We start from the raw sequence: 22,968 nt of genomic DNA on the forward strand, positions 1-22,968 counted from the left end.
CAAATACCCTAAAACCACAGCAAACCACCCAGGGCAATTTTATTGGATGAACAGTAGAGGTGGATCCCTCCACAGAGCGCAAGGCACTTCCTTCTCTCGCTCAGTCCAATCCGTGCCGAACGTAAATGCGACGGTATTCTTATTGTTTGCAGTATTTTGTTACATTTTTGAAAAATAACTTTGCTTGCACCTTGTTTTGAAACCATTATTGAGGACAAAAACAACAGTCTTAACTAACTGAGGGAGGGAGACAATTAGTAAGTGGTGTATACATTTTGATATGGGACAAGAGCTGTGTGTTATTATTGTTATTTCATATATTTGATCAAATCAAATGAAATAGAGTGAAATAAAATCTGCTGAAGAATTAGTTTTTTCTTTAGGGTGTGTCAGTATTGCTGAATTATGTTTCCAAATATATGGTGTGGCTCTTTCATAATGTATTTAAAATTACTTTGGCTTTTATTGCACTTGGGGTAAAAAAAAAAAGGTCCTGAGCCCTGCTTTAAAGTGTATGTTGCCTTCACATGTAGAGGATCAGATCGAAAAGGTAAGCGTGACTTTTTTTCTGTTGCTGAGAGGTTAAGGCGTTGGAATTCTAATTTATTGTTTACTATTGTTGTTTTAAATCCCATTGTGTGCGTTTTTATGTATGTTTAAAATGTGACTCGTTCTGTATTTATCACAAATGAACCATTACATATACATGGCTCCCGACTTCCATTGGAAGGCTGGACTCTGTTTTATTCATTTTTCTTAAACAATAATTTTGCCCTCTGAATTTGATATCCTCTTGAGATTGATGTCTGGCGACGGGTCTCTGTATATACCGTGTAATAATGTATACAAAATATGTTTGGCTGCCTTTGCTTGTGTTATGCGTTGTGACCACAAGATAGCAGCACAACCTAAGGCACAATTCGACTTCAACTGTTGTGTTTATAAACACCCTTCAAAATAAATTTTCTATATAAATTGCATGCGAATATTCTACACGAATGAGCTATATAAGGATTTGAAATGAACACTGTGTTATTCTTAAAAGAGGAACCCCTAGTTAAGGGATAAAAGTAAAATTGAGCCATTTCTGCATAGTTAGAAATTGTGTTACTGGGGTGCCGTGAATGTGTAACTTGATTTTTTTTATTTTTTTATTTTGTGAATTGATTCATAAATTGATCAAAAATACATATTCATTTTGTAATGAAAAGGCGAATACCGTGAAATATTGGATTTTTTTCCTTTCTTAATTTCGAAATGTTTGTTCCTGTGATATATTTATTTATTTTTGTTTTTTAGATAAAATATCGCATGATAGCTTATAATCAAATGCTGTGTGACGAAATAACGTATTCTACAATTGAATATGTTTGCAAACTTTTACATATAAAGATTGTAACTGGTTGATCAAAATGAGCTTTGAGTTATCGAGTTTAAACGGGAAACAAACTAACGTGTCTACGGACGTGTTTCCCACAGGATGCGTGCGCAATGCTGACCCTAAACAATGGCAATAGCAGTATGAGTTTGAATCGAGCGAGAAAAGCTTTGTATGTTGAGTTGCATTTTTAGAGTCGCAATTTTTGAAAAGAACATTCCTAGCTCTTGCTTGTAAAAGTACAACTCACTTATTAAGGAACACAATGTTTTTCGTAATTTCCAAAGGAAACAGGACCTTTCAAAAGGAGGCTGTGGATGCGAGGCATTTAAATAACTGACTGGACCGAGGACATCATTAGGTATGTCTGCGTTTGCTGTGCCCATGTCAAATCTGGTAAATTATTGCGGCGGTCTGGTTTGGATTTACTTGAATGCCTTGGTAAGTGTAAGTAAGATAAGTGTCAGGTAATTATGTTTGTTACCAATTCATATACAGTAGCAATCTGTAAGTATACTACAACTTGTTCTAGCTAGCAGATCTTTATTAATGATTATAATTATGATTATTATATCAATAATGATAACACGATTATTTGTTTATATTTTATGATATATATTTAATAATACTGTATATCATATTTTTTATAAAATCAATCAATGATTAATTGTCATCATTATTATCATTACTGATCCCACCAACACTAATAATGTGTTTAAAGGGACAGTGTATTTCGTGCCTCCAAGTGGTAGAAAAAACTTTCCTCTCATAAAAAAATACATTGATTTGAATACTAGTCTATACCAGGCATGTTAATCAAACGGCCCTTGGGTCTATAAGTAAAAAAAATTTCCTTGTTGTTATTATTTAACCGTACTTCCAACATGCTAAAAAACATGGTAAAAACATGACAAGCTGTTATTTTAGAAATGGATATTAATCTGGGTGCCCCTTCCACTAATTAGTAGCAAAAAGTATTTTTTGGCTTGAAAATGTTGGGAGACACATGGTTTAAAGTGTTCAATGTGAAATCCTAATTTAGGTTAATATTGATTTACTAACCCGGCTTTTATTTCTGTTGCAGTTTAATGACCGGTCGTCTACTCTACTTTTGGTTCATAACCCTTTATTAGTCAATAGTCATTTATGCCCATAGATAGGGTTGTAGAGTTAATCTAAATTTGTTCTGTGTCAGAATTTAAAGTCACACAATAATACACTTTAAATTTCAAGAATAATTTAAATAAATGACAAGAAGTTAAGAAGTGAAGAAAAACAAGAAAGTTTATCAGCTAACATAAGAAACACAATTCTGATTATTTCCAACTCAGGGGATCCCAAAGCCAAGTGTGTTGCTCAAAGTTCATGAATCCACAGTCAAGATCAGGGGAATGATCCACTGCCTACCGCGACCTTGATGTCGAGTTCTATGGTGAATCAGATCCTGGATTTGGATTCTTGGTTCCGAGTAGCCTGGCACAATTTCCAGTCATCCAAGTCGTCCCTATTATAATAATGAATGACAATTGTCACAAGCCAGAAACGAAGACAGGACCCAATAGCGTTCGTTTAACTCAGTTTTATTGAAAACGAGAGCAGTGCTTGCTTCCACGATCCGATGATCGTCGGACACGGGTAGCAGATGGCAGGAACGCGGAAGTGGCAATTAAGTGTCGAGCGGGGATAGTCGTGGGTGGCAGGGAAGCTGGTCGGTAGCCGGGACAGGGGAGCAAGGGCGGTAATCGAGTTCAGAAAAAAGGTCGGCAACAAGTATCAGGCAGGAAACAGGGCAAAACAGGTCGATGGCCGGGACGGAAGAGTAGGGCAGAAGCGGGTCCAAAAACAGGTCTGCAACAGGTAACAGGCAGGAGAAAGAAGAGCAGGAGATTGTAGGAGGGTACGGTGCTTGCCTAGCAAAAGCGTAGGTTCGCAGGACGGTCTGACGGCAGTTTTACACCTGCACCAACTCACCACACTGTACAAACTAAAGTGGGAGCAATGGAAAAAATACATTTTGCCTTAATTGTCGTACTGGTTTGAAATAAATACAAAAATAAATACAAAATAAAAGACATAGCAGTACATGGGCAATAAGATTAGACTACATCAGTACAAACGACTAGGCTGGGCATGCTAAAGATGAGATTATATCCTTTACTGCCCTCTAATGGTCAGAGGGAGATTTTATTTTGGATTTATTTGAAAACAAATCATAACTTTTGATAGAAATTACCCAGAGACTTGCTTCTTTTTTGACTTACTTTGAAATGTATGGTTGAGAAATGCACCCCTGCCGAAATTTGTCCCCCAAAGCGGAAGCGCGCACACGTCACTCCCGCTACTATAACCACTTTTACCTCGTTTTATTTCACTCTTATCTGACTTTTCGGGAATATAATAGCGAAAATGTCACCAAAACCATTTCGTCTTGCATTTGTTGGGAATGCAATATTACTTAAACCATTTCGTCTTTTATTTGTTGTGAATGTAATCGAACGGTAATGCACATATAAATCACTTTTAAGCAGGTAACTTGTTTATTTTGCCTTTTCCTACTCAAATCACTGATATTGAAACTGTTATGCACTCTACCATAAAGCGTATTATGCTGAAATGAACTGTCAAATCATCATACCTGTCAACCTCCTCAGCTCCATGCCCTTACTTTCCTTTCCATTATTTTCCCTTACAAAATAGCAAATAATCTTACACCATATATTTTTTTCCAAACCTGTTTATTTATGTCGTTTAACATGTTATATTGCACATGTGTTTCGTTATATCATATATATTGTTATTTAACATTTTGTTGTGAGATACTGAGTTGCTCGACATGAATGAGGTTTATTATAAAAAAGTTCGAAAATTAAGTGGCTTGGACGTTCACTGTAGAAGGAAAAAATACATGCAAATATGATTAAGTAGAATAATGCATTGTCTTATTCAAATTATTAATTCATTTTCTGCTTTAAATTATTGTTGGTAATATACTGATTAAAGGGATAACCACAAACCTGTATTTTTTCATTTCCTCATTTTATACTTCCTTTTTTTCTTAACTTCTTTATACAACATAATAATTCGTAATATAATGCATCAAAGCAAGTGAGCCGTTTGAGAGCCGGCTCTCTTTAATGAGTTGAGCCGAAAAAGCCGGTTCTCTAAAAAGAGACGGACTTCCTTTCACTACACAACTCGAACTCGTTTGACTTGATTGATTTGCCGTTTCGTGATAGTCGGTGTATACCGGATGGTACCCATAATTGACTAATTTTTCCGTACAGAATTTCTTGTACACGTCTTAAAATGCATAATAAACATACTTTGTACGGCAAAAACGTACAGGTTGACAGATATGAAATCATCAACCAATGGGCTGAGAGTCCGGCCTGCAGGCCGTATTTTTTTACTTTAATTTGGGGGAGAAAGAGAATGGGTGTCACTTCGTGTAATTCTTGGTCATCACTTAAGCTCTGCCCACCCTGTCACGCACACGTACTCACGCGTGCGGACTTTTGGTTTCGTTGAATCCCTTTAACCTGATTTTAGTAAGTCGAAATACGCATGGGTCCGCGCGCGACGCCAAGCCCCCTTGCGGCCGCTGTTATCCCGCCGCGAGAGCATGTGACCGCATTAGACGCTCACATGGCCGCCTCGGAGATCCGCTTTTAGTCTTCGGCCGAGCGAGCGCAATCAACTGGAGGACCCGAACGGCGCTCATCATGGCGAACGGCGGCGGCCAGAAAGTTGTGCTGATCACCGGCTGTTCCTCCGGCATCGGGCTGAGGATCGCCGTCACACTGGCCAAAGATGAGAAGAAGCGTTACCATGGTAAAGTTGGATTCTTCTTCTTTTTTTTTACACCGCAGAGGATTTGCAAAGTAGGTTTTGTTAAATCGAGTCCGTCTTTTACTTTTTGATCCCCCCGCAGAGGCGAACCCTGCCACAGAGGAACCTTTGACGCGCTCCGTGTCTCGCCCACGCGCGGTTAGGTATCTTTAGCACCCCCGCCCCCCCTTCCCCTTCTAAAGGAGGCTCGTGAATCAGTCACCTCTCTGTTTGTGTGCTGAGCTTCAACTATTATCATGTAAAGGCTGACTTCTTTCCTACGCCTCGGGGCCGCTTTCGGAGCGTTTTCCAGGCACCATCGTAAAAAGGAACTTGCCACTTCTCTTTCATGTGCCTTCTCCGCTACGACTAAGCCCCACTCCCACCCCACTCCGTATTTTTTCCCCTTAAGGCTGCTCATTGTGGGAGTATGAACCACTCGCTCCACTTTAGTGCCGTGTCTAATGGGCCTTCGGTGCCAGCCCTTCAACCACGGATTTTATGAGAAGCGAGGGGAGGGGGGGCAGTTGGAGACCTGTACGAGTTAAGGCATATGTGTCAACCTCAAGGCCTGCGGGCCAAATATGGCCCAGCACAACATTTTTTTGTGGCTTGTTAAACAATGCTGAGAAGCGCATGACAAAAATGCACCCGACAAACAATGACTTGCAGTTTTAAATCTATCCACTGGATGTTGCCAAGGCCAGGTGCCAGTTATAAAGCACCCATATTGTATTTGCTGACTATTATCAACCCCGATGGCATGCAGGTACACTTTACGTACATTGTCGTGTTTTTTTGTACAGACGCTCCCCTACTAATGACCACTAGACGAAAAAAAGTAGATACGAACGTTTTGTCAGGATGTTGAAAAAATATCCAGCTGTAAGTTGGATTTTGCATTGTGTGCACCTTTTTCCAAGTACAAGACATTACTGTGGTTCTTCTTTCGCCACTACTGGTGCTGCGAGAAATCACCCAGCATCCACTCCGAAGAAAAAAACAGCTTCTACTTCCTAGTTCGTGTGGAAACATACTACATGTACTGTATCTCTACCGCGCTAAGAACTTTGACGTTTTTATTGTTTAATATCCCGTGCATCCATTCCATCTGGTTGGTGTAAAGTGTAAAGAAAAAGCAAGCCGTCTTATTTTTCAATGACAGTGGAATAAGAAAGATTGATGCGGTTGATAAAGTGGTTAGATCGCTTTTTTCTTCCACTTTCTACCATGCAGGACGGTGTAGCCTAACTCTTGAAACTCATTTTCCACAAGTAAGTTAAACTTTAATTATTTTTATAGAGCTTATAATTTTATTAAATGTTTATGATTTAGTACAAAACAATACAGGTTACTTATACAAATCTTAAACATACAAAATTTAGCACTGAAGCAACTTACGAACAAATTCAACTTGCAAAAAATTGTTTGTAAGTAGGGCAGCGTCCGTATTTAAAAATATAAGAAAGTAAAAAGTGAAAAGTAAACACTAAAAATTTTCCACAAGTTGTGTTTATATGTAGATGTTCAAATGGCAGTTTTGATTTATATGTTATTACATGTGGGACCCAACAACATTGTACACACAAAACCTGTTTACGGCCACAGCACCCTGAGAATGCCCGATCTCAGCAAGCTAAGCAGGGTTAGACCTGGGTAGAACTTGGATTGGAAACAGCCTGGCAATACCAGTTGCTGTAAATCAGTCCGCTGGTGCACTCCCTTCTGCAACAGCAATGACTGAGACCACACACCGCCCCACTTCCAAACCCGGTAGAGTCCGTGAATGGGAATTTTCCTAACGAGACCAAATAATTAAATAGAAAACATGCTATATGTACATCATTTGGACTTATAGACACCTGTTATAATTAGTAAATTTCAATGCATGTCCTGAGATTTTGTTATTTTTATCTTCTCTGCTCTCGAGTCAGTTGTTTCCGAAGTACAATTTTTTTGTTGCGTGTTCAAACACCTACACCAGCAAGTGGCATCAATGCCCAAATGATAGTGGTTCGCAGGAATAATTGATAAGTGAAGTTTTAGCGGAAACTGCCGTTGTTAAAAGTTGGTATGTATTGAAATACCATCCATCCATTGACTGCACCACGGGGTGTGATGGAGACCATCACAGCTATCTTCAGGCAGTGGGCAGGGGACACCCTGAACTGGTTCCCCGCCAGTCGCAGGGCACACACAGACAGACAACTCCCTAGTTCATTCACCTCCAGGGACAATTTGGACTGACCGATTAACCTAAAATGCATGTTTTAAATGAAAAACGATATGTGTATGGCTAGCTCTGATGCCACTGAACATTTTGAGCGGTTAGGATTCATAAATGGCTGAGTTATCACACTTTCAGTACATGTCCAAACAATGTACACTGACATGCATTGTGTCACAATGTCACATGCCACGAGAGTTAATCAACAAGAGAACACTGAGGAAACCCATCCCTATGTTATTTTACTTAAAATAAAAGTAACAGATGTGCTGTCTTTAAAGAAGTTTAAAGAAACTTTCATTCTTTTCTATAATGCATACAAACTCAAACAGCAAAGTTCCAATATTGAGTTAAATGTTTTCAGTCAAAATAAAGCAGAAACGTTTAAATCATTAAATCAATCATTTAGATATGTGTTTGTATGCTATTTTTTTTTTAAATTTTGTTGCGGATAATCTAACGAGGGTTTTCTAGTGACAAAGCAAGAGTTTGTGTGAATCATTTGTCTCTGTACTACAACTCCACGATGCTTTGCGACATCAAAATATCCCGTATCACGTGTACAGTGTAGGATATCTGTCAACCCTCAAAATAGTATTGTGTTTTATCCCAAATCACTTACATTGACACTCATATAGCATACAAGCGGTCCATTCCATATTATGGTCCTGCTTGAGTTACATCTAGTGTAGCATGCAGACGATACTTGATCAAAAGTGTGTCCGAAGGAATGTATTGTATTAATTACCCTTGAAAACCCAAACCGTTAGTAGCAGGTCTAGACTTAATGTTAATCGAAATGTTGATTCGATTAACTTGAATCAACTCCAGTAACCAAAATCATCCGATATGAAAGTATCTTGCACCTGTTAGGTTTTTTGTCATTGTCACTGCTACCAAGGTTTTTTGTCATTGTCACTGCTACCAGTAATGTCACTTATAATCTTGGAAAATAGGGCTGCGATATTAGTATTCCAACAGAAAGGCTGGATTGACACACCCTATTGTAGCTCCAGTTATGGCATATGTGCATATATGAGGATGAGCAGTACTGAAAATAGATGAACGGATGAAGAGGATTCAAATGTACTTCTACCAAGTCATGACTCATTGTAATATTTTTTTAACTTTAAATTTTTTGAGATTATTTTTTTGTGTTATTACCCTTCCATTTTGTTATTTTTTTCTCAAGAATATTGGAGGTTTAAAATACATGCTAACCTGTCCAATCACAATAAACCTATTGTTTGAATTGAATTTGTTTATACTATTTGATGCCAAAGTATTATCTCATCAGGAGGCCATTAATCTGCATGTTAATTACAGATTGCCTTCAATCTTCAGTGAGTTGTTATCAACGACATCAAAGTCATATTCAAACTATTGGTTTGAAATGCAATGTTTTGTAGTTTTTAGTGAAAACAATTACAGTTCCTTTTCTGACTTAAATGTTTTAACATACATGCAGAGCGGCTAAATATCGTTTTTTAGAACGAAAAAAGGCATTTTTCAGATTTGGAATGTTTTTCATAGTAGCATTCAGTAGTGCCATTTTATGTTAAAAGTGGTCCTCATGGGATTATAATCCTCTTAAAAATGCCAAACAAAAATTAGAGATCATTAATAACTTAATTGTACACCTTTGGTATAAGCATAGGTCTAACTGTTCAATGTTTGTAATATTCATTGTATTTGTAAAAATCAAACTGTTCAATACAGATATGAACAATGCTCGATTTATTTTCCGATTTTGGTCATTTTCATGGAAAATGTTTATTTAGTGATTTGCTAAGAACTGCCGTTGTAAATCATGGAAGATTTGTGGTATCTGGTAGCTCTGTACAAGAATTTTTTAAACCATGCCAGTGATTATTTATCTTAACTCTCATCGGTCCTTATGTGTATAATTGTGTCCAACCATGAAATGTCTCAGAGGTAACCCTATATCTAAAAATGTTTTTTTTACCACAAATTAAAAGAAAACACATTCTTGATCCTCTTGGCCCCAATTCACCACACCTCCCGTCTCCGGCCTTCCATCGAGAGGGCGCATATCGATCAAGCATTGGGGACCCAATAATTTCCTAAGCCCCTCCGAGAAATAAGATTAAATATTGCGTTAAAGCAGCACTCTGTTCGCCCAAGATAAAGCGAGCCTTCGATTGTGCTGTGGTTCATACAAGAATGTTAACCCGGCCCAACAGTGATTTCTGCAGGAGCCCCTGAGAACAATGGCCCGCTTGTTCGACTCGCAGCCAAACATACGTTCCTTTGCGACCTCACAAACAGCTACATTGGACTTCTTTCGCTTCATGTTGGGAGTTGATATCTGAAGAGGATTTCCAGGCATGCTGACAATGTATAAACTGTATTACAGTTTAACCCGCCTCTTGTGTTAGTTTTCAGGTAACATGCCCCAAGCGGGTCGGTGGTGAACCAAGTCTTAAAAGACACAAAGTGTTTTAAGTGTGTTTTGAGTGCAATATCCCAATTCTAATGCAATATCCCAGTTGTGTATAGCTTTTGTTGTTGATGAGAATGCTTTGTATTAGAGGTGTTTTAGTCTTTATACTGTATTTTTTATGCCAATTGTATTGCAACTTTAATTTCGTTGTAGCAATACAATTATAATAAATTTGATTCTGAAAACAATAATACATCATCCATTTTTTATCACCTCTTAGATACTTTGTTAGGCTTCCCTATCAATGGAAATATCGGTATTTTTTTTCTATTTTTGCCGTGTGTCTCTGGTCCTTTTCCCAGCCCCTCGATTTCATTTTTTTTATGTGAACCTCTAAATAATTCTATAAATAAATTAAAGGTTGATTGTTATCTAGTATTTAGGAGTATCACAGCATATCTGCTAGCTCTTTGATTTTTATGAACTATGACTTCCTGTGTGGAGTTTGTATGTTCTCCCCGTGCTTGCGTGGGTTTCCTCCGGGCACTCCGGTTTCCTCCCACGTTCCAAAAACATGCATTTCAGGTGAATTGGCCGGTCCAAATTGTCCCTAGGTGTGAATGAGCGAGTGAGTTGTCTGTCCCCGTGTGCCCTGCGATTGGCTGGCAACCAGTTCAGGGTGTCCCCTGCCCACTGCCCGGAGATGGCTGGGATGGGCTCCAGCCCCCCCGCGACCCTAATGAGGATGAGCGGTACAGCTAATGAGATGAGATGAGATAACATTTATTGTGTTAAGTCAGGTCATGTTTATTTGTATAGCCCTTAATCACATCAAAGGGCTGTACAGAAAAAACACAGACATTATCAAAATAAAATATAGGTAATAACAGAGTTTTTAAAACTTCTTCAAGCTCACAATATCCATTAACATTATCTAATAAGTTGAAACAGGACTACATTAAAAAACTCAACTAAAATAGTTATGTAGACCGCCCTCGATATTAATTTTCATTAACTACATAATTAAATTATAATTCAGTACATACTTTATTAGGCAGCACGGCAGCGCAGTGGTTAGCGCATGTGCGGCACAGTTCATATCTTCAGACTCCAGACTTCCTGTGCGAAGTTTGTATGTTCTCCCCGTGCTTGCGTGGGTTTCCTCCGGGCACTCCTCCCACATTCCAAAAACATGCATTCCAGATGAATTGGTCGGTCCAAATTGTCCCTAGGTGTAAATGAGCGAGTGAGTTGTCCGTCCCCTGTGATTGGCTGGCAACCAGTTCAGGGTGTCCCCTTGCCCACTGCCCGATGATTGCTGATATGACCTCCAGCACCCCTGAGACCCTACTGAGAATTAAGCGGTGAAGCTAATGAGATGAGATGAGACATACTTTATTAATGTTTTGAATTGATTTTAGTATGTGCCTATTTTATAGTAGTTTAGGATCGGTTTGAATCACGGATATATATTTTAAGAACAAGGCTAAAGGCTGAGATATCACCTCCAGTTGATGCACAATATGTCCGGTCCACTTAAGATTTCAGTTTTGGCTGCAGCTCAGTTCATAGGCCTTTTTCATGGCCAAATTCAGTTTTATAATATTGTTTTTATAGCTGGGTCGAAACCAACACCAAAATACAAATGTAATATTGCAATTACAGCATTTTATAATCCAAGAACATTTTTTAACTTCATTTTGTTAAAATAAACCATGCTGACAAAGTCAAGGAGCCTTGATGTAATAAAAATGTGTGAGATTTTTGTATGAATTCAAATCTAAGACAGGTCAGTGGCCTCCCTAACACAAGAGGACAGACGAAAAATCTCCCAGTCATATATAAGAAATATGTTGTTGTTGTTTAAGTATAACATTTGAGGAAAACTAAATTTGACGATGATTTTTAAGTTTGAGATTCATTAGAAAGGCAAGTTATTTTAAAGTATTTCAACAGAAATGTAACACTTTATTTTGTATTGTTAGAAAGTTTTCAGTAACCCTTGACGTTTAAAGGGACAGTATAACCACTTGATGTTTCTGTATTTTGCCGTGCAACCGAAAATGAGCCCAAGGAAGAAAACAAACGATGGACACTCAAAAGTGACCAAAAAGCACCAGTTTTCTCCTCAATTTTTGAGGATGTAACATTAAGGAAAGACCCTAGTGAGGATGAGCAGTACTGAAAGTAGATGAACGGATGAAGAGGATTCAAATGTACTTCTTGAAAAATATCCTTTTTGCAAGAGAAAAAATGAATTTTAAGTAGGAGTTGCAAAAATCTATTCATCCATGATCTGCACCGCTTATCCTTAGTAGGGTCGCGGGGGTGCTGAAGCCCACCCCAGCTATCTTCGGGCAGTGGGCAGGGGGCACCCTGGACTGGTTGGCAGCCAGTTGCAGGGCGCACACAGACAGAAAACCATCCCCTCACTCATTCACACCTAGGGACAATTTGGACCGGCCAATTAACCTGACATGCCTGTTTTTGGGATGTAGGAGGAAACCCGAATGCCCGGAGGAAACCCACGCAGGCACGGGGAGAACGTGCAAACTCTACACTGGGAGGTTGCATTAGCTGGACTTAAACCTTGAACCTCTGTACCGTGGGGCTAACCACCGTGCCGCCCTAAACTGAAACATACTTTTAAAATATGAGCAATAAAAAACAGATTTTTAAAAGATTGTTCTGCCTGGCAACCGAATGTTTAAGGAGAAAATACTGGTCAAGCATCAAATACCTTTACCTTGATTATTCGGAACTTTACTTCTGTAATGACTCAGAGACTGGACTTGGGCCTTGGTGAAAAGCATTAACTCAAAAGGATTGTGTGGATTATATGACCACTAATCGTTGCTGTATGGTGTAGTGCATCTGAAAATGAGTGGCCAAAACGCACCATTTTACTTCAGATTTTTTTTACCAGACTTTTTGAGGTTTTTGGTACCCGTAGAGGTAAGATGGTGGACTGTTATGTCCGCTACCTCTAGGTAAGGCTCGCATTATGTCAAATGAAGGCAAATTCCTTGCCCTACGAGAATCTTAAATAATGCACATTTATTTGATGGTTCATGTAGTTTTGCTTATTTTTTTCAATCATTTTTTTAATATACAAATTAAGATTATTCACCATTTTGTGGCATCGAATAATACATACGGTCCCTTTAAATTTGGGTTTTCTTTTTGGTTCTTTAATAGTTTGCTCTTGTAAAAAACCTGGGTGGAAAGTTTGGTTTGAGTGGTTACTCGATTTTGTTTGTTTGATTTGTGATCAATGCGACAATGACAACCACTGTACTCGATAAATAGTTTAGCATTCTTGTTTGTTTGTTTTGTGGTCAATGCAACAATGACAACCACTGTAGTCGATAAACAGTTCTACAGAATGCAACCTCAATTGTGACAAAAGCGTCCATTCTAGCTACCTCTCCCCCACTCTGTCACTTGTAAAGAACCTCAAACGCAGTTAGCCTGAATCTAAAAATATCAGTCTTTACTCAGACAAGTGAGGTGAGGCTTAGATGTTTATCATTTGAGGCCTTGTTTGCCTCTCTGTTGTGCAAGAATGAAACCCCCCCCCCCTTGATAACGTCACCAGGCCGACTCAGCAAATGGTCCAAAGCCTCACAGCCAAGTTGATATATGCCGTCCACTTGTCACTAATCATGTGCTCACCGTCGACATTGTCGACTAATGCACTCCCCCGTGTGTAAAGGTCAAACCAACAGAGATATGTGTTCTATGAGGCGTGCTTGTCTTGGGAACTTTGACCCGATGATTACTTTCTGGGTATGAGTGCGGCTCGATGGTGTGTAAATAGGAAATGGCATAACGACTCCCTCTCAGAATAAAGTGCTCCAAGTCACACGTGCCACCTCAGTGCTGTGGTCATTATTGTTTACTAGAAGCCATAATATTAGATACACCCGCACCTAAGGTTGTGCTTATGTAGAGGGAAAAATTCCAAAATTAATATTTTGACGGAGGCCTGAATGTTTCAGACGGATTGGACATATTCAAGGGGTACCCTCAAGTGACAATATTCAGACGAGGTGGCCGAGTGGTGAAGGCGATGGACTGCTAATCCATTGTGCTGTGCACGCGTGGGTTCGAATCCCATCCTCGTCATACGGTCTTTATTGGATCACTTAATGTCACTGACCTGTGTTTTGCTGATTATGTTGCCATGCTGGCAGGAGTACAACAGGAACTCAGCAATCTGGTCATCACATGGACAAAGCTTCAACCCAGTATGGTACGGAAATCCGCACAGAAAAGACCAAAGTAATAACCAAAGCCCGTCAAGGTATCTTCACAAATATCACCATTATAACCAGTTAAAGGAGCTGGTATATCAGAAGAGGCGTCAGAACCAAAAATAAAGACCGGGATAGCTCAAACCACAGCCGCACTTGCCAGGCCGAAAAAGAACTGGGCCGACAACATCAAGGAACAGACTCATACCACCGCCAAAAAACAGGCCTGGAATTATCAACGGTGGACAAAGCGGTACAGAGTTGCGTCCTCAGTGGTGTCCGGATAACCCATGTTGGCCATGAGCCACGTCTAAAATATGTCCAATCCATCTGAAACTTCACAAGATGTGTTTTCTTATGGTGTTACGTCATATTCAGGCCTTCGTTTGTCAAAATATTTATTTTGGAAATCCTCTCTTTATATAAAAGGACCACCAACCTATAAGAATACTAAACCAACATATCTTTGGGACACATTTGAAATAAGTCTGATTAAAGTCTGATTAAAGTGAATCGTTTTCTCATTGTTTCACTCGATATTCTGGCCTTCGCTGACAAAAAAAATTCAAGTTGAAAAATGAGGACCACCCGAATCTCTCTCATGATTCCCAGTAGGAACACAAACTCATTCCAGTTGAACAAAAAGTCTTACGTTGTGTTCTTCGTTCCTGTAGTAATCGCGACCATGCGGGACTTGAAGAAGAAGAACAAGCTGGTGGAGGCGGCAGGAGACGTGTACGGGAAAAACTTGGTGTTGCTGCCGCTCGACGTGTGCAGCGAAGAATCGGTCAAACAGTGCATCAACGAAGTGAAGGACCGTCATATCGATATCTTGAGTGAGTCGTTACCGCCTGCATTACTAATATGTACATTTGATTATAACTGATGATCCATAAAAACACATGATGGTCATACTAAAACGTAAACGTACATTAAAAGCATCGCGGAAAGAGGAGTTGACGTGGCTTGTAGCAGACAACGCAACGCAAACATTGCATGAATAAAGATGAGTAAATATGGGTACAGACTAAAGGCAGATGGAAAACAGCGGTGTCGTATACATGCAATGAATGTTCTAGGTAGATTTATAATAAACTTAACTTTAAAGGACTGGCCAATCAACCTGACATGCATGTCTTTGTAAAATTGGAGGAAACCGGGGTGCTTGGAGGAAACTCATGCATGCACGGGGAGAACATGCAAACTCCACACAGGGAGGCTGCTGTAGCTGGACTCAGACCCTGGACCTTTAAGCACAAGTTTTCTGTTACACTACGCCATACAGCAACATCTAGTAGGCAAATAATACACATTGTCCCATTAAGGTCAACGATTGAATATCTTATAAATTGACCAATAATGAAAAACTCATACAAAACAAGTATTAGGTATTTAACCACAGTTAAAATGTGTATTTATATGAAACAATAAAAGTAAACGTTAGCTAATCTAAGACAAGATCCTAAAACTAAATATCATTCAACGCAAATCCCCCAAAATCTATTGTAGCTTTTATTGTAGCCATTCCAGAGGAAAAAGTTCACTTTGTTTTGTACTTGAACTTGCACTTGTACTTCCCTCTATCTTGCCTGTGTCAAACTCATGGCCAACAGGCCAAATGTGGCCAGCCACATCAAGTTATGTGGCCTGCCAGGGCTTGGGCGTCTAAAATATACAGGTCAAAGGAGCGCTTTGACCAAAATGCCTACTGACTAGGATTTCCGGAAAAACACATTCAAATACAGATTAAACATTAAAATACAGTGCTAAGATGAAGAGGTCTCTAGTGGTAACGTGTGGACATTTTTTTAACTCCAATTTACTCTCGCCGGGCAAACGTGTTGCTCAAAATACATCTTTTATCTTAAATACTCCTTGCTCGAGTAGCTAGTATGTAGAGGTACAGACACTGTCCTACTCTTGAACGAGATAGGTTCCGGACGATTGTTAGTTATAATTTGTTCATAAGTTGCTTCAGTGCTATTTTTTGTATGTTTAAGGTTTGTATACGTAACCTGTATTGTTTTGTCCTAAACAGTAAACATTTCATAAAATAATATGCTCTATAAATATAAAAATATTAAGTTTTTATTAAGATGAGCTTCAACAGTTAGGCGACTTCCTCCTCCGTGGTAAAAAGTGGCCCAAAAAAAGTGTTCTGACCATTTTCTCAACCGCATCAAGCTTTCTTATTCCACTTTCATTTCAAAAGAAACGGCTCGCCTCTTCTTTACGCTTTACACCAACCATTTTGAATGGATGCACGAGATATTAAATAGTAAAAATGTCAAAGTTCAGCTGGGTGACCTCTCACAGTACCACACACTGGTAACGGCGGAAAGAAGCACTACAATACAGTCCTGTACTCAGAAAAAGGTGCACAAAACACAAAATCTAATTTACAGCAATGTCCAAGTATGTTTCGACGTCCCGGAAAAAATGTTCGTATCTACCGTTTACCATAAGTTGAATGGTCGTAAGTAGGGGAGCGTCAATATCACTGTATTTAATTTAGAACATATTTTATAAGTGTAGTGACATTTTTGACAGTTTGTGACTTGTATGTCTAATAAATTCAAAGTTACTTTCTATGAAGGAATAGTTACATTAATTTCCAATAACAATTACATTTATATTTTGCATTTACATCAGGCCCTTTGAGGACACCCTTTACGCTGATGTAGCCCGCAATAAAATGGCATTTTACACCCCTGCTCTTCACACTCGATTCCATTTTTTTCTCTTTAAACGATACAAATGTATCTTTATTCATAGCCCGACTGTCACCATGTCGTAACTCAAATAGTGGCAAGAACAACAGGAAATAGCTTATACGAAAGCTTTAATACTAAAGTTAAATCATGTGTTCAGGATTTAGTGTGAATAAAGGTTGTGTTTAAGAGCTTGCTTGGACTCGTACAAAGTTCAAAGCCCCTTCAGCTCATTACTCAAGACCCATAAGGCTTTGTCTAAACCTGCTGTGCTTTACACTTTACTGTTGTGCTGTGACATATCGACCTCTGCTGGCAATTCACAATGCCGCAAGACCACTTATTATGTGTCCCGTGACCCTCACCTTGCAAACAATATTTTCTACTTAAAATAAAAGGGAATGTGATTTCGATTTTACAGCTTTAATATATGCTTTGTGCTTTTTAACAAGGGTAGTACCCTTTGAGAGGCTGCTTGTTTCTAAAGTGAATCATATTTGCTCTCCCGTAAAACACCATACTCTCTCAAATGCACAACTACCTGTATAATCTTATACAAACACAGTGATACCATGCAATAACACGACTATACACTGTCATATGCACAACTATACTCCCACACACATACTACGAATACTACAGACTCTCTCACACAGTATTATACTCTCACAAAGAGAGTATAGACATATGCGTGAGAGAGTATGGTAGTGTGTGTTTAAAGGTATAGTGAGAATGTATGTGAGAGGGTGTAGAAGTGTGTGCATGAGAGAAAAGTAGTATGTGTGAGAAAGCATAGTAGTGTATGTATGTGTCTTTCATTGAAAAAAATCTCACGTTACGCCACCAGTCGATAGTCGTTAGACCGCACAGGCACACAAATGGGATCATTTCCCACAGCAAAGTACGACAATTACTGTATGCATGAGAGTATAGTAGTAAGTGTAAGAGAGTATAGTAGCATGTATGAGAATATAGTAGTAACTATGAGAGAGTATAGTAGAGTTTGTGCATGGATATGACGGTTTTTATGACTGCATGGTAGTTCATGTGTGAGAGTATGATAATATACATGAGAGCAATTACGGCCACTCATAGTAGTCTAACAGTGAGCTCACACATCTTTAGTTGTGGAAAAAAGGGTACGTTTTATGTCGGCAGGCTATAACCGTTTCCGGAATCATTCCAGCGCTTTGAAGCCTATGTTTTTGTGATACTGAGTAGTGTGTGCACTCTGACAGTTAACAATGCAGGCGTCGGCTTGCTGGGGCCCGTGGAGAGCATCAGCATCGATGAGATGAAGCGAGTGTTCGAGACCAACTTTTTCGGTGTGGTGCGCATGATCAAAGAGGTGATGCCTGATATGAAGAAGAGACGGTCTGGGCACATTGTGGTCATGAGCAGCGTCATGGGTCTTCAGGGTAGGCATTGCTTTCGCTAATAGTTGGCTATTCTGCTTGCATGGTATCTTGTACAAAATATTTGAATGGATTTGTTTGTTTTGTGTTGGCTGGTCCTGGAACAGGAGTCGTGTTCAATGACGTGTACACTGCTTCCAAGTTTGCCATGGAGGGCTTTTGCGAAAGCATGGCCGTGCAACTGATGAAGTTCAATGTCAGGTAGTGTGTGATCATTTTAAGAAGTCTATCACACAAAATAATTACATTCAATATGATTAACTCAATCATATTTTTTACAAGAACCTTTTGACATATTCTCATATTTCCGGCTACAAACTTATAGATAAAATAACAAATTGAAGAGTTGTTCTTTTAAAAACATTGCCCCCCTTTGAGTCAATACTTTGAACAACACCGTTTGCTGCAATTACAGCCACAAGTCTTTTTGGGTATGTCTATGAGTTTTGCACATCTTGAAACAGAAATGTTTTCCAATTTTCCTTACAAAACAGCTCAAGTTCCTTAAAGTTTGAGGGTAATTGTTTGTGCACAGCCTTTTTCACATCTTTCCATAAATGCTCTGTAGTATTTATGTCTGGACTTTGGCTTGGACATTCTAGCACCTTTATATTTTTAACCATTCTACTGTACATTTTGATTTATGTTTAGCGTCGTTTTCCTGTTAAAAAAGGAACTTTTGCCCCATTCTCAGGCTTCTTGCAGACTCCAACAGGTTTTTTAGCAGAATCGACCTGTATTTTGCTCTATCCATCTTCTCACAACCTCTAATGAACACGAGCATGTTGTCTTACCATTTTCATGGTATTCTTTCAGAAAGGGCTTTCTTCATGCCGCTCTTGCATAAAGCGCGTTATGTCAGGAACGACTAATAGTTGCCTCATGCGCAGATTTTCCCACCTTAGCTGTGTATACCTACATGTCATCTAATGTGATCGTATACCTCTTGGTTGCTCCATTGGTTAGTGTCCTCCTTGTTCGGGCCGAAGGTTTTGGGGGACAGGCAGGTATTGGTAGTTTTTTTTTGTGATCTTATGCGCTCTCTCCAGTTTTATATTATTGCTTGCACAGTGCTCATGGAGATGTGTAAATGTTGCCAAATTGTCTTGTATCCCATTGCTACTTTGAACTTTTCCACAACTTTATCCTGCACCCACCTGGTTTGTTCTTCGTTCTTCAGAATGCCTTCTGTTCTCCTCTGAGCCTGTCACAGAGCAAGTGCATTTAAACTGAGACTTAATGACACACAGTTGTACTCTGTTATTGTTAGTCATTTATGTCGACATTGGATCATTCAAAAGTCATCGGGGAAGTTCTGGAGTCCGTTGGCTGAGCGGAGAGAAAATAGGGACGTTATTTTTTGCAACCCATACTTTTCAGTCTTTTTGTTGAAAGTATAATATAAAATGTAGAATAGATTTGGTTCAAGTAGAGTCTCCTTTATTTATATAGCCGTTAATCACAAAACGTCTAAGGACTGCACAGGATACAATTGGACCAACCCCAGATCTTAAACCAACATTTGGGCAAGGGAAAACTCAAAAACCTCAACATGAGGAAAATTAGAAACCTTGAGAATGGCCTCAGAAGTGGTAATCCCCCTTTAGAATTTATTCTTAGAAAATATTTTTGGTCTTTTTAGCCTCCACTTTGTAGCCTGAAATGTGACAAAATGAGTTCACGAGGGGCAGACACTATCCGTGGGTATTATATTGTTCAGTGAATATTTCTAGGATTAAGATGCTTAATTCGTAAGTAGACTTTATGTTGAGGTTTGGAGTTGTTCACAGGTTTGTCACTTAAACTAGTGTTACATTTGACTAATTCTTGTTCCTTTTTGTTGTTTTTTTCTTCATTGTTGAAGGATGGTTACAAAACCAACCTGTCTGTTAAGGGAATGTATTGAAGCACTCCTCCTCCTCCCAAAGTTTTCAGTGTCCTGTTTGTTTATGCTCGCGCGTGTACTTTACCAGGTTGTCGATGATTGAGCCGGGTCCGGTGCACACTGAGTTTGAAACAAAGATGATGGAGGACGTGTCTAAGATGGAGTACCCTGGCGTGGATGCTGACACAGTTCGTTACTTTAAAGATGTCTATCTGCCGTCGTCTATAGATATCTTTGAGGCCATGGGTCAGACGCCAGAGGATATTGCAAAAGTAAGATGGGTGTACTTTTTATGTCGTGGCCTTAATCAGATTGCTGATGTTACTTGTCATCCCGTCCAGTGCACTAAGAAGGTGATCGAGTCGAGCAGCCCCCGATTCAGGAATTTGACCAACAGCCTGTACACCCCAATTGTGGCCCTCAAGTATGCAGATGAGACCGGCGGGCTGTCGGTGAACACCTTCTACAACCTTCTCTTTAATTTGGGACCTCTCATGCACATCACTATGAACATTCTCAAGTGCCTGACGTGCAGCTGCTTGCGCCGACGCACCGTCTCGCCTAACTGAGGACAATCGCCCGTCGAGTTGGACCACCAGTTTCACTCTTTAGGCAAAAAACAAGGCACCTTGATCTGAGGGTGGCCAGTACATGCCAAACTTATGAATCAATTTTTTTTGACAATAAAAGCACAGCTGCAGCATGAGATGAATGCCAGGGAAAGTCCCTAAGTCACTTGACAAATCACAACAGCGTTATCAGCTGCAGAAGAAAAATCAAATGATTTTTTATTGTTATTTTTAAGTCATGCTAATATGGAACCTAGCATTAAAGGAAAACATTTTATTGTGTGGCGCATCATGAGTCATAACTGCTGCGATATCACTTGTGTTTCTATTTCAATAGTGTTGCATTTCAAAGCATAGGAAGGATAATGTTTATAAGTTTTTTTCTTTTTATTGTAAATACAAACTGATTTACAGTTTTCGGGCAGAAATGGCATTATAAGTCTGCTTTGCTGTAATGCTTCTCTCGAGCAATAGATGGCAGTATTTTACAGTGTTTCTCCAGAGAGTCACAGGCAAGTTGGCAGATGAATGCACACGCAAAACCTTATCATCGTGATTGCCCAGCAATAATACAGATATGATATTTTATAAATATGATCATATTATTATTTTAGTTCTTGGCAAATTCCTGATACAACCGCACGTTTGGCAAGGTGTTAGTATTTACAGATCCTGCAGGAGTAAAACTAATATTATAAAAGGGTCACTGCTCTCTGAATTAAAATGATGAATAACTGTTTTACCAAATGGAATGTTGAGCTGATACAGTTTGAAATAAAGCGGGATATACATTTATATGCGTCATGTGTCATAAGTTCAACTTGAGTATATGTGTTGCACTGAAGAGCTTGGAAAAGCTCGTGTCAGGTTTATATATGGTGTCACTCCACACCTTCCTTTTTCCAAGAAATTGTGTCGTGTTTGATGTAAAAACTTGTAAATTAAAATAAGATACAAGCCGTTCAAAGTTCGTGGATCCCCTAACCACCTGAGACGTCGGGGCACTGCTGAGGACGTAACTCTGGAGAACTTTCTCCACTCCTGACCGTTCCTGGCCTGTATTTGGGTCCTGGTGAAGTTGGCACAAGTCAAATTCTTGATGTTGTTAGCCTAGTTCTTTTTCTGTCTTCCACTCCTTCTTCCCCTTGGAACTGAATGGGCTTGGCCAGTCCTGATGATCTTGTGATGTGACCATACCACTGCAGTTTTCAACAGTTGACAACAGTCCTTCATGGGATAAGTAGCTGATGCCTAGAGGTTTCTTGTAGCATCGCATCCTCATGACCTGGATTTTCCTTTCCAGCTTTTCTGTGAGAGTCCATGTCTCACAAGCAACGAGGAAGATGGAAGTAACCAACGCTTGAACAAGTCTGAGCTTTAATTTCACCACTATGGTCATGTCACTCCAGATGGGCTTAAATCTGGCAAGTGCACCTGTGGTTTGAGCCAACTTGGCCATGATTTCTGGTACTTGACCCTCTTCTTATATGATATTCAGGATTTGGTGACAGGTTCAAGCTCTTTGTGGTGGTGGTGTTTTTGGTGATGCGTTGGAGGTACTGACCAGGTCTCTGAGTTCCTGTTCTTCTCCTGCCAGTCCAGCGATCTCATTAGCAAAACTGAGGTTAGTGAGGTAATGTCCCCCAAAGCTGAGTGTACCTTCATGTTGGTCCAAGGCTTTGGTCATCTCCAGGAAGATGTTGAATAAAGTTGGAGAGAGAATGCAGCCTTGTCTCGCTCTAATGGTACCCTTTATCCGTACCATACAGACTGTTATAGCATTTGAAAAGATGGGGATGTACTTTGTACTCATCTCAGCACTTGTAGGGCTAGCTTGAAAAAACAAATTTTACCATGCACATCACTATGCGAGACACTTTTAAGTTTGAAAAAACAACACACTGTCATGTCCACTGGAATTTATTAGCAAAAAAAAATGAATAGGACCAAATTCAAGATGTCAAGCTGTTGCTTGTCTTCCTTATATTTCCAACTTGTAAAAATGAATCACATTTTTACGATGATTTGAAAAAACAATGTGGTGTGGCAGGTGCATGATGTCAACTAAATGTCATAGTTGAGTTCTCAGCTAAGAGGCCTCGTGCAGAAATACGTTTGCGCATTTGTCCGTGTGCACTTGCCCATTAGCATGTGTTTGTGTGTATGAATACGTTTTATGTGCACGACCGTGGGCCAAGTTAGTGATCTGTTGATGGATATAAAGAGGTCATGGCCCGCTCCCCATCAAAACCCTGCCTCCCTCCAACCCCCCACCCTTCTCAGGCATGCACCCTT

At 39.6% G+C, this 22,968-nt stretch overlaps 1 protein-coding gene and 1 non-coding gene across 2 annotated transcripts; both read left to right on the forward strand.

Annotated features, from left to right (window-relative positions):
• The first annotated feature begins 4,859 nt into the window (after nucleotides 1-4,859).
• Nucleotides 4,860-21,468, forward strand: rdh8a (retinol dehydrogenase 8a). Its single transcript, XM_088330490.1, has 6 exons — nucleotides 4,860-5,209; nucleotides 14,768-14,929; nucleotides 18,043-18,222; nucleotides 18,327-18,420; nucleotides 20,193-20,376; nucleotides 20,446-21,468. Exons 1-6 carry the CDS (start codon nucleotides 5,101-5,103, stop codon nucleotides 20,671-20,673), a joined length of 957 nt encoding a protein of 318 aa, XP_088186616.1. The 5' UTR covers nucleotides 4,860-5,100; the 3' UTR covers nucleotides 20,674-21,468.
• Nucleotides 13,884-13,965, forward strand: trnas-gcu (transfer RNA serine (anticodon GCU)). The gene has a single exon. It is a non-coding gene; the product is annotated as a tRNA-Ser (tRNA).
• Nucleotides 21,469-22,968: the final 1,500 nt, after the last annotated feature.

This window comes from Urocampus carinirostris, chromosome 1 (assembly GCF_059441175.1).
Source record: "Urocampus carinirostris isolate Australia breed hairy pipefish chromosome 1, RoL_Ucar_1.0, whole genome shotgun sequence".
Taxonomy (NCBI): Eukaryota; Metazoa; Chordata; class Actinopteri; order Syngnathiformes; family Syngnathidae; genus Urocampus; species Urocampus carinirostris.

Bases quoted from the DNA above. Each gene is read 5' to 3' on its own strand.
- rdh8a (XM_088330490.1), top strand. From the start codon at position 5,101: ATGGCGAACGGCGGCGGCCAGAAAGTTGTGCTGATCACCGGCTGTTCC. The intron at 5,210-14,767 runs GTAAAGTTGGAT...TCGTTCCTGTAG, and splicing joins TGAGAAGAAGCGTTACCATG to TAATCGCGACCATGCGGGAC. The intron at 18,421-20,192 runs GTAGTGTGTGAT...GTACTTTACCAG, and splicing joins CTGATGAAGTTCAATGTCAG to GTTGTCGATGATTGAGCCGG.